The sequence below is a fragment of the Fulmarus glacialis genome, unplaced genomic scaffold, assembly GCF_000690835.1.
Source record: "Fulmarus glacialis isolate BGI_N327 unplaced genomic scaffold, ASM69083v1 scaffold3841, whole genome shotgun sequence".
Classification (NCBI taxonomy): domain Eukaryota; kingdom Metazoa; phylum Chordata; class Aves; order Procellariiformes; family Procellariidae; genus Fulmarus; species Fulmarus glacialis.
Window position 1 is genome coordinate 22,536 of NW_009194500.1, and position 11,629 is coordinate 34,164.

At 45.5% G+C, this 11,629-nt stretch overlaps 1 protein-coding gene across 1 annotated transcript in view; it reads left to right on the forward strand.

Annotated features, from left to right (window-relative positions):
• Window positions 1-1,596, forward strand: part of HORMAD2 (HORMA domain containing 2) — a 22,526-nt gene extending 20,930 nt beyond the window's left edge. Inside the window, exon 12 of the mRNA XM_009587767.1 lies at window positions 1,492-1,596. Within this exon, the coding sequence (XP_009586062.1) occupies window positions 1,492-1,596 (105 nt within the window). The remainder of the gene's footprint in view (window positions 1-1,491) is intronic.
• Window positions 1,597-11,629: the final 10,033 nt, after the last annotated feature.

Sequence of the window (11,629 nt, forward strand, 5' to 3'; positions counted from 1 at the left end):
TTGGAAGTTTTGTCAGCCTGAGTGTGCAGGATGAAGGAGAACCTGCCCGTCCCACTTTGGCAGATTCTTGTTTTCTCTGTTTTTATGGAAAGGAAATTGTACTTTCTGCATTAAGCAATATTGTGTTGCTCATAATGAAGAGGAGGGAAGAGGGGAGGAAAAACAATTTGAAACACGATAGAGAGGCGAAGTGAGGTTGTTTCAAACTATTTTGCTGTTAATCCACAATCAGAGTTATTTCACACATTAGAAAGACCATTGCTATGTAGAGATTACCAAAGCCTCATACCAAGGTCAGATAGAAAGAAAGCCTTGGTGACGTGAGTGGGGAATTCTATAATGACCACATCTTGTAATCTGGAGACCTTGTGCTTGTCTCCAGGATGCATTCTGGAATAGCTCTTTATTAACTCCTTGTGTTTATCCTGCTTCAGTTACAGGATTCTTCATGTTTTACAGTGAAACTGGAGTAAGGTACTCCTGTTTTGGAGCAGGAGCTCAGTTAGCACTCTTTTCCTCCTTCATTCACCTTACTTTCTTCCAAATGAACTTTCTTCTGGAGGCAAAGTTGAAGCAGTGTGCTGTGGTGTGTCCCTTCAGCTCAGTTCCAGTGAGAGCGAGAGTGGTTACATTGCCAGACTGTGTGCTTTGTCCCTTCTGGGTGGGCAACAACACACGTTACTCTCTGCAGCTCCAGATTATTATTGTAAAAATGCAAATATGTTCTGTGATAACGAGAATGAGTGAGTTTGTCACTTGGCACAGCCAATGCTTCAACTGTTGTTCTGGCTCTCCGTCTCTCTGTGGTCTGTCTGAATTGCCTGTACCATTGACCCATTTATATTCTAACATACATTTATCCGTGTTTTTTATCCTTTTGGTTTGTAGGCCCCTGAATATTTTTGAGGGAGGTCTATGTCTTTCTAGAGGAAAGTTAAGCCTCTTGGAAAAAAGCTTGCTTTGCTTAGTTATTTTTCGCAGACTCACAGGTAGTCTTTGAAGTCTGAGATCAACCAACTTGTGTTGAATTTCCCTGATGTACAAATAGAGGTACTCTGTGTCTCCTCCTGAAAGGCTGTTTCCAGTGACCACAAATTTGACACGTGCCCCCCTTCTTTTACATACTTCTATGATTATCTGAGGTTGGTGAAAAAGGCTATGCCCTATAAGCTATTATATTTCTCCAAGGTCTCCTTGCTCCTTGTGTTTTCTTTCGGCAGTGGGGAGATGGGTGCTGTTCCTTCTGCCACCAAAACCATTCTCTGTCCCTGAAGCTGAACCTGTTGCTTTCACAAATCTTACAGTCCCAATTCCATCCAGTATTCCAATTTTGATTCCTTGCCTAATTGCTTTTCTGGAGAACAGGATCACACTGAACAAACCCAAGAGGATTCAGGAAAACACATTGTAGTTTTGGAAGTTGTATTTCTTGACTCATCTAGCAGGAGCCTGTACCATGAGAATGATCGCTGTTTCTGATGGTTCTTACAGATAAACTGCCTGAACCTTGCATTTAGCCAGGAAGAGGTAATAGGACCCAAGAAGAAAAGGAAGGTCAGTGAGCCAGAGAAGCTGCTTGTGGAAGGCAGGAAATGATGTTCATTCTGACACACAATACATTTTGGAAGGTGTGAGTTTGCGTTGTCATCTGACTAGTAAAGACCTTTACTCTCTTCCAATATTTAACTCTTCCACATACCACATGTATTTCTGCATGTTTATTTGTCTAGTACAAACTTTGGATTGCGAAGAGATAGCAAGCACCATAATTGTCATGACAATGTCGACCAACAGCACTTGTTTGATGTTCTAAAGTTGAGGATTTATGATTCCATGTGAATGGTGTCTGTGTGCTTCTTTCTCTCTGTCTCTCTCTCTCACACCCCCCCACCCCCCTCACTAGCTAAATTTCCTCCTCTGTGGCTGGACTGTCCTTTGCCAGGATGTCATCAATATTTAATGGCACTATTTCAAGATGAACTCTCTTAGCTATCAATGCCAGCCAGCAACAAGTCTTATGATTCACTAGATTGTGCTTAGCTTCATCCTATCTACTGTTTCCGGAGCATAGATTTTTTTTTTCAAAGAAGGGTTTTTATCTATATTGAATACAGAGATAAAGTAATCTATACACAATTTCTGCTGGTGCTGGATGTTTTTTTTTCTGACTCTGCAAGTAGTGTTGCTATAACTATATTATCAGCTTATTTCTAAAACAGCAACCCACCATGTGCCAAGGGGCTTAGACAGTTGTGCGATATAAATAGTGTTGAAATACACCACATTTAAAACCTAACTTTAATAAAGGTACCTTGTGGTTGCGAATACAGGTAAGGAGAACAACAGCAACAAAAGAAAAAAATTCTGTGTCCTTTGGAGCAAAGGTGCTGTGCTTTGTGACATGTAGATTGCCTGGCAGTCACTCTGTCAAGACCTAATGGTTATTACTGGAGTGGGAGGAGCAAAATGGCCTTAATTGGTCTTAGACATTTTAAAAAAGGTGTTCAGGGAACAGCCTTTGCATTACTTCATACACATGGCAAAAGAGATACTGAAATATGAAACAGTGAAGAAGGGAATGTAGTGCACTCTCTTCCCAATGTAATGTTGATTGCCTGAAGTGTTCAAATCTTACGGTGATGGGGAAATAAAAGCACTAGAGTACAACAGAATAACGTACACCCAGTAGTGTAGCAGCATCTCTGACACTTCAGATATGTAGCAAAGATATTTCAGGACAGGACTTGAAGAACAGCAATGGTTTTGGATGTAAGGTGTTTCTTCCGTGGTGTATGTCAGACAGCTCTGTAGAAAGCAGTGAGGATCACTTGACAAGTATGTGACCCATAGTGTCTAGGGCATCTGGTTGAAGGACCTCGACCACCAGTGCTATCACTTGACACACCAGGTTCCCTATCGCCATTCATACGGTGATGTCTTCTGCTGTGGCAGTGCTTGAGGTTGGCTCCAGACATCAGGGATCTTCCTCACTGCTGAAACAGTGATCTTTCCTTGACGGGATAAAATGTGGGGATTGATGCATCTCTCTTGTGCTTTTACTCAGATGGTTGGCCATCTGAAAGAGTTGAAAGCCAGACTAGAACTGGCTGACTGGGTATAGATAACGCTGAAGCTGAACACCCCTAGATGTTCAGTCGACCTCCTTCTCCAGGTAGCTGAGTAATGCATTGCAATCCTAATGCTAATACCACAGCTGTCCTTACTCGGCCCAAGGCAGACGGACCGCTGACTGTCCCTGAGCCTGCAGCAGTGTCTGGCAGGTTTCATGGCTTGATGCCTATTTCACAAAACTTGTAGAACATGAGACTTCTCCATTTTATCCTCACTTTCAGTCCTGTGTTCTCATTTTTGCACCTGTGGCCTAATAAGCCAGTTTGTTCACATGCCAGAGCAAACCAGAAATCTTCCTTCTGCCCAGATTTTGTAATGATATTTGCTCTCATGCCTGCACATCCACGGGAGGCCTGCGTTCTTCACAGAACAGCTACAGCTCAGGACCTGCCTTGACCTGAAAGCTCTGCCCTGGCACTGCTAGGCTGTGTGGCTTCCATATTCCTTCAGCCCACTGACTGCTGTCTGCACCCAAAGTCTTGTCATGTTGTTGTGTTGTGCATATAGGAGAAAGTCAAACGTGTCTGTGATTGTGGCTACTCAGACAAGTTAGTCTTTCTCCTGTACGCACGATACCACAAGGCTTAGGGGCATGCCAGCTTGCTTGGTGCACGCTGGAAGATGCAAAGTGTCTTGTCCCACAAGGAAAGTGAAGTAAGCTATCTTGTGTTACCACATAGTAAGAGTGTGCACACAGACACCACGAAGTAAATCCACAGCTTACTTGGCTGCACGGTGTCTTGGTCTTGTAGCCATGGCCAGCGACTCACTGTCTCAGTTCACATTGGCTTCTAATCAGCTATTTTACGGTAATGACTTTTAGTCATTTTCATTTCAGGCTTGGTTAGAAATAAAGTAACTTGTGATGAACTGCCACAGTAAGCGTCTGATTTTTCTTTCCCACAAACTTGTGGTTACCATCAGATTCTAAGAAAAGTCTTTCCACTGCAGATTGGAATCATATAAGCCACTTACACATATCCTTTTATTTATTAGCAATTCTGCTTGGCTAGCTAAAGGTAAAAAAACCCTTTTTCTTGTGTTTCAGTCGCATTTCTAGTTAATACTCGTTAACTGACTTAATGTATGTTACACATCATCAACCTGATTCACTACTGACATAAAACAGAAGCAATTCGTTAGTAACGGTCCCTTGCCAATTAGTGAACTAAATTACGTTTGAACAATTTTCTTCAAAGATTCTCCTCCTCCCCCCATGCATCATTTGGCAAGTCCCCTGAATGCTTACAGTAATTATGTGCGTGCAGTGAAAGGAGACTGTTACCTCTTAAACCAAAATAAATGAATATGTGATCTTTGTGCTAATGTAACAGTGAGTAATACAAAGAATCACAGACATCCTCCCTTTGATCTCCCAAAGATACGAACAGCAATTAAGATTACAAGCCGCTTTAAAAACCAGAATATTGGGAACATTCTGTAAGGAGAAAGTGAATGCTTCACAGGGTTTTTTAGAAAATCAGTGAAGAAGGGGAACCCTTTCTCATTTATTGTGACCACAGGCTTTTTAATAGATGTAATGTGGATATCCTTAACCTGCTGAGCCACAAACAGGTTGGCGCTGCTTCTAAAAATCGTTCCTTGTTTCTGGGATAGTGTTTAACAAGAAGAGTAGTATCTCTGTTTCAAACTGAAAGTCAAACTGAAGTCAAACGGAAAATGCGTTGTCTCAACCACATCCTTAAATACACTGTCCTCAACAAGAAAATAACCCCAGCCCCTGGTACTGCACAGTAATCTTATGGACAGGTGTCAACATTCGTTTTTCACCTGAAAACTGAGGATTCTTTCGGGATTTCCATGGCCGCGTGCGATCTAGGAAATCATCCGATCTGGTTGCTGCTGCTTTCAGTTTTGGAAGGAGAGCAGAGAGAAGAAATGAAACACGACGCAGGAGTAGGAGAAATGAAGATTCTTTCATGCTTAAAACAGGAGAGTTAAGAGTTTTGCCATTGATTTCAATGGAGCGTGGAGGGACCTCTATCCGTGGTGGTAATACAAAAATCATATTGTAACACTGTCCAAATGAGCTAAGCGATCATTTTTTCCTCCAGTGGATTTCTGAAGTGATACCAGTGAAATACCTTGGATATACCTTGCTATAAATGTGATTAGAAATCAGCTAGTATTTTCATGACTATAATTCTAATCATAAATCTTTACCTGACGAACTGTTCTGTGAGATTACCATCTCGGGATTTTGGCTGGAACTTTAATTTTTGTAGGTTTTCTGCATTCTTCCTCTTGAGTCAGTAGGTAAAGTATGTGGTTGTGGCCTGCTGTAGTGGAGTGCCTGCATTTGTCATGCCACAGGGTTGCCATCCTTGGGGGCCAAGATCCTCGTGCCAAAAGCATAATGTCACCCTACTGGAATCCCACCCACGTGTGTCGCTGGGCAAAGTCTTTTTTGTTAATGGATGAGTAAAATTTCATCAGGCTTTTGTTGTCATCACGAGGTAAGTAAGAGGGATTTGCATCTGAGCTGGCACATTTTCCATAAGCAGTTTCCAAGGCTAATTTAAGTCAGGTTGGCACGTATATCTTTCCTTTAAGCAGAGGCTAAGATTCCAAAGCCTCACAGGAGTTTTCCATAGGAAACACCGCCCTGGGTATCTGTGTGCCAGACATGCCTGTATGGCATTTCCCGGAGCATCAATGACCTACTGTTCTAATGCCGAATCGATTGGCCGCCTTGTGACTTGTCTTCTAAATACCTTGCTGTGGAGTTTGTCGTTTATATGCCAGAAAAATAAGAATTAAGATACTCTAGCTGTAAAATATCCGTGGATTCAATACGGTGATCGTATGGTCCGGTTGTAACAGAACTAATACAACTGTCCCCATTCACTTTGCGTGGTTTCTTTTGGAAGGGCTAACGATTCCCTGTGCAAGTGTCTTGATGTTTTCTTGTCTGATTAGCTAATGGATTTAGCTCTGCATTTAACACCTTTTCAAGGAGGGGGTCTTTGTTATGGAGAAGACATACCCTTAAGCATAGTTCAGGAAGGTTCAAGGCCTGTTGCTGCTATTTACAAGAAAGCACCCAAGACCTGCCCTGGAGGACTTTCAGAAAGCACCTACCAGTTGGAGAAGGGGGATGTGGTAAGCAAATATAAGGTACCGGTTTCTTTTACAAGCATGTCATGATATATTCTGTTCATATTACTTGTATTTCTTTACAGGACGTGCAGTGCGGGGATGTTTATTCTGATGAAAGTCTAGGCTTGATAACAGGAAACCAAGTCCTTTGTGCAGTAAATTGACCTTGAATCACACACCGACCTTTTTTCAGTAACAGAGGGTAAGACTGTCTAAAACACAGGAAAATGGTGTCTCTAGAAAACAAAGTGGCATTTTGAGTTGGCTAGAATCTACCCGAGCCTTTGCCAGCCTCAGAAGGTCAGCCTGAGCAGGTGCTAGAGATGCAGCCGCGGGTCAGGGACTTGTCAGGAGAGCCAGGGGGACAGTTGCTTTTTGTCCCTGAATGCTTTTTCTTAAAAGTTCAGTCTAACCAGCAAATTGAAACTGCGTGTCCGTGTGGGTGAGGCATAGCACTGGGATGCGGGAGTCCTCTCTGCGTGCCCCAGTGGGGGCATTCAGTGGTTTGTTGAAGGACTCCCTCCCTTCCACTCTCCCACACCTGTAGAGAGCGCTGGCCTTTGAGGGCAGGAACCACATCTCATGAGCCCTTGCAGGAGATGCCATGACAGGCTTTGATCCTGTCAGACGTTTCTAGATGCTTCCACAGCATTAATAAAGCAGCATAATGGCATGCAGTTTCATTAATGACCAGTATTTCCAGAGTGAAGGAGCTCTGCTTACACGCAGAAAAAGGTTCTTTTTTTTCTCTCTGCTTTCCACCCTGGCATCTGAGACCTTTGCTGAGCTCTGCTCACACATCTTCAGCTGTCCTCTGCTACAGCTCTCCAGTCCCAGCATCTTTCCCCCCCATTTGTTGAAGACTGGATGTTGTTCATTGGAAGCAATTACCTGCCATTGATCATTCCTACTAGGCCGTAAGATGAGGCATCGGCAGGGCTTTGGTGATTCCTAGCTGTGTCCCCCTAAGCAGAGAGCTGGGAAGGGACAGCACAGGTGGCCCACGACTGCTGCATTCCCTGTCTATTCTCCTAAAAGCTTAGGTCAACTACCTATTTGATGGGTTACTTTTCATCCAGAACCTTTGCCTGATCTGGCTCACCCTGTGGCCAACGGGCTGATGATGGTGCAAGGGGAATGGTGACAACAAGCTCAGAGGCTCTGAGGCAGGGTGCAAGGACCTCTGCTTTTGGCACCGACCTTCATGTAGACCAACCTCAAGAGGAGCGGGAGACTGTAGCACAGCACAAGGCAAAACTCCCCCGAAACTATCGTGGTGTTATTCCATGGTAAAGAGGTTCTGAATCAGTGCAGACTTCAGACATGTGGAAGGTATTGGTAAGCACAACATCTAGACAAAGTGTAAGTTGCTTGTACACAACCAAATATTTCCTTTGGCTTGTGGTTGTTTGGCTTTTACCTGGTTTCCCTGCTGATGCAGTGGAATTACACTGAAGTAAAAAAAGAATTGTGCCAGTTGCCTGACAGCATTTACTTTCTATTTTCAAAGTACTGCAAAGAGCTTAACCTGAGGCTTTGGGGCAGGAATATCCAAAAAACCCCCCCAAACGCTCTCAGCATCTCTATATGTTTTGGATAAGGCCATATGGGCTCATACAAAGATGCTTGCTGCTTGCGTAAAGTTTGGGGAAGCTTTGTGTGCTTAAAAGCTTTGGGTGACTTGGAAATCGGACTGACAGTCAACCCACAATGTTTCTGCAAAGGAGGTCCAAGCATGAGCAAGGATTTGACATGGATGTGTCAATTTTCTGTTTTAAAAGAGACGTCAGTTTGCAAGTAAGCTTGCCATGTCGATGGTGTTTCGGAGGGCCATTACCTACTTATTTTCAGAAATTATTTAGCCGATTGGCTGGCCAGCTTTCCATTTCCCAGGCTGTTTGAGAGCATGTAAGAGCTGAGCTACTTGGCTACAAGAGATTTTCTTCTCTGAAATTGGCAGCTGCTCATTCCGGAAGAGAATCAGCATATTTGGCCACTGATTGCAAAGGAAAAGGGAAAACCATTATTTTTCCATTTCACTTATTTAACTATCCAGTGGGAGACATTGACTTATTTGGGTGACCCTCATTACTAAGGCATTGCTAAGGCTTCCCTTCTCTGCCCTTCGCTTAAAAGTAGAAAATAAAAATATTCAGTTCTCAAAAATGCATATATTCTCCTTGGCTGGATTAGAAGTTAGCCAGTGCCAAGTATCTAATTGTATCAGGCCTTACACAGCAGTATATTCAACGTCATGGCTTCATGAGTCAGGATTTTCTGTCTGAAAAGGATCACGTCAAGAAGCCCGGGACAAAAATTCCCTATAGCCCAGCAACAGGGCTTGCTGTGTAAGAAGCTGTGTTAGGAAAGAGAGCTAGATGTGAAAGTCAGATATTTCTGCCTGGGCATCCTTCCACGTTGGACAAAGGAAGTACTCAGTAACGGTCAATGAAGCTTCTCATGACTCAAGTGCTTTGATAATTGCTCCTGGAGCACAGTGTGTGAAACTCCACAAACCTGCAACGCGACGGCCATGCCGGTGGAAACGCGAAGGGTGGGTTTGCTGATGTCAGGATGCCTTTGAAGTCACTCCACGAGCGCCTTGCCGCTTGGGTTTCTCAAGCTGAGGAAACCGTGTTGGACTGAAGCGTTGTGGCTGTTGTTCAGACTTGCTGTGATCTCACCGTAGCATGCCGAGAGCTCCTTGTTACGTCACGAGGGCTTTGCTTGTGTCGTAGTCAGCCTCGCGTGCATCACCGCAGCAGGAAATGCTGCCCGTGGGCAGACTTGGATTTTTCAGTGTCTTGCAATTGGTATTTCCTCCACTTTCCGACAGTAATTCCATTAATCCATCAGTACTTATTTCATCCGCAGATCACAAGGTTCTTTGCAAAGGAGGTTGAACATCTTTATTCCCGCTGTAAAGAGGGAGAAGCTTAACTTTAAACTCGAAGTGACTCTCCTGAGGTCACGCAACTCTGCCAGGAGTGATGTGGCAGAGATCTCTGTTCTTCAGGGTGCTGTCACCAGATGCTTGTCTGGAGTTTCTGATGTTGCATAGACTTCTGTTAAGAATTTCCTTTGTTAATCTGGAATATTACTAGAGAGCCTTGTGAAACAGGGCTGTGGGAAACATTCAGCTCTTTGGTGGATGCCATCTCACTTTTGCCTGTGGTCTGCACCTTAGTTGTGTGTTCTGGTGACATTTTATATTTGAGGGAGGCATCTAAGAGAGGTCCCTATAGAGGGATGTTTTGCTGAAGCTGAAACCCTTTCTGATGGTGTTATGCATGCTACTTTGAGGTGTTTGAGGGGTTTGAGCTGAAGGCCAACGGCCCTAAGCTCCGTATTTGGTCAATGAAGACAGATCAGCTTTTCCCCAGGATGATTCAGAGCAGAGATGGACTCTTCTTCTGAATCACTCCAAAGGAAGTCTTTCAACTCTCTTTCTCCGTTATCTGTAGAGGGACCTTTCCCCACTAACGTCAGTCTTTGAATGAGCTGGTGCGAATACCCCTCCACATCATGCTGGTCTTGACTAGCAAAGCCAGTGGACTTGCTCCTGTGCCCTTGTATGGGATGATGATAAGTCATGCACGGGCAGATTATTTTGCATCTATGCACCGAGGAGGCTTTCCACCTTCCTCTGGAGCATCTGGTGTGAGTTACTGCCCGAGGCAGAGACTGGCTGGATGGGCTTTAGGTCTGATCTGGCCATTCCTGTCTTCCTTTGATCTAAAATAACGTTTAGCCATCACTTACTGGTGCAGGAAGGATGAGAATTTTGCTGACTTCAGTATTTCTGCAGCCTTTTGAGAAACAAAGAGTCACTTTCTTTGGGTTTGGTGATCCTGGACATTAGAGTTGATCCCCATAAATCCTGCAGTGTTTACGGCATTCCCGGGAGGTGTGCGTGGGCCACCCTGCGCCTGCCCGTCCCCGTGCGAGCACAACCTGCCTTGGGCAGGCTCATTGGGTGGATGCCAGGCTGGGCAGAGGTGGCAAGAAGACGGTTGGGCATATGACAGCAGAGCAAAGATGGAATGAAAATGAATGGGAATCATTCAGGGGTCTAAGCTTTGGGTCATCTTCAGGTGTTTTTGGTGACTATTTCCCACTCCTCAGAAACTCAGTTTTCTGCTGAAAAAATGGTCTCACGGAGAATTTGTGGGAGGGCACTCCCATGAGACACTTCGGGAGCTGCGTGCACTTGAGAGATGGATTTTTAAGCCTTATCTACCGGCATTTTCTGAAGAAGACGGCAGGAGAAGAAGGGTGATAAAGTTCCCCCGGGTTCAGCCTTCTGCTTCCAGGACGTGGCGAGGGCTGCGCTGACCTACTTAAGCCAAGGAAGGAGGGAAAAACGTTCTTCATTCTTGGGGGCCCATCTGCTCTTTTGCTGCCGTTCCCGCAGCCAAGGAACATACCTTTGCTGAAGAAACACATGAACAGGCAGCTCTTTGCAAGGAACTAACCCCATCTGCGTGGGCCGGGAGGAAGAGGGAGGCCAGCCACAACAGCTGCCCCTCTGGTAGGCAGGAGGTTACAAAGAAGCCTTGATGCCTTCTGAGTAAGAGCAAATTCTTAAGCAAAGCGAGGGTGCAGATTCCCCTTCGCTGGGAGCAAGGCAAGTCTGTTCTTGGTGGGAAGTTCCTTCTCGGAGACTCACCTGGGAAAGAAGAAGGGGAATATGGAAATCGCTGGGCTGCGTGGCACGTGCCTGCTCCATTGATGGGGCAGAGCGGGTCCAGCCCTGTGGCAGGCAGTGGTGGAGTGGCTTCCCTGGTACGTCGGGAGTGAGGTGGCTCTGCACACTTGGGCTTTCGGGCTAGACATTTTATCCAGGGACATAAATGCACAAACAGCTTTGCAAAGAGGGAGGAGGACCTTGGATTTCCCTCGTCCAAGGTGCTCTGCTTCCCGGTGCTCTCCCACATAGAGTCAAAGAGGAGAAGCTGCCTCACTCTTCTCATCCTTCTCCCAGTGCGGCACGCTGCCGGGAGGGAGCCGTCCTCATGGACCCAGGCACTCGGCTGTGTCCCTGTGTCAAGGGTGGGCAGCACCAAACAGCCTCCTCCACTCTTTTCCCCCAAAGCAACTGCAGTTCAGGGCTGAGAGATGCCCAAGCTCCAGAGAACGGCAAGGGTTCACACGGGGCCTCCCTCCTGCCTGGCTCCTCAGGGTTGCCGCTTGCTCGACATTGACGTGCTTCATGCTTAGACCAAAATCCTGGGCTCTAGACTGGGCTCGGGGCCTGGAAGTTAACTGTGCCAGCACCAGCTCGTGAGCAGGTCTGGGTGTCTCCCAGCACGTTGCATTGAGGGCTGTGGGATGACCCCACGGGGCTGCGCTTGCATCTGGCATCCACACGTCCCGG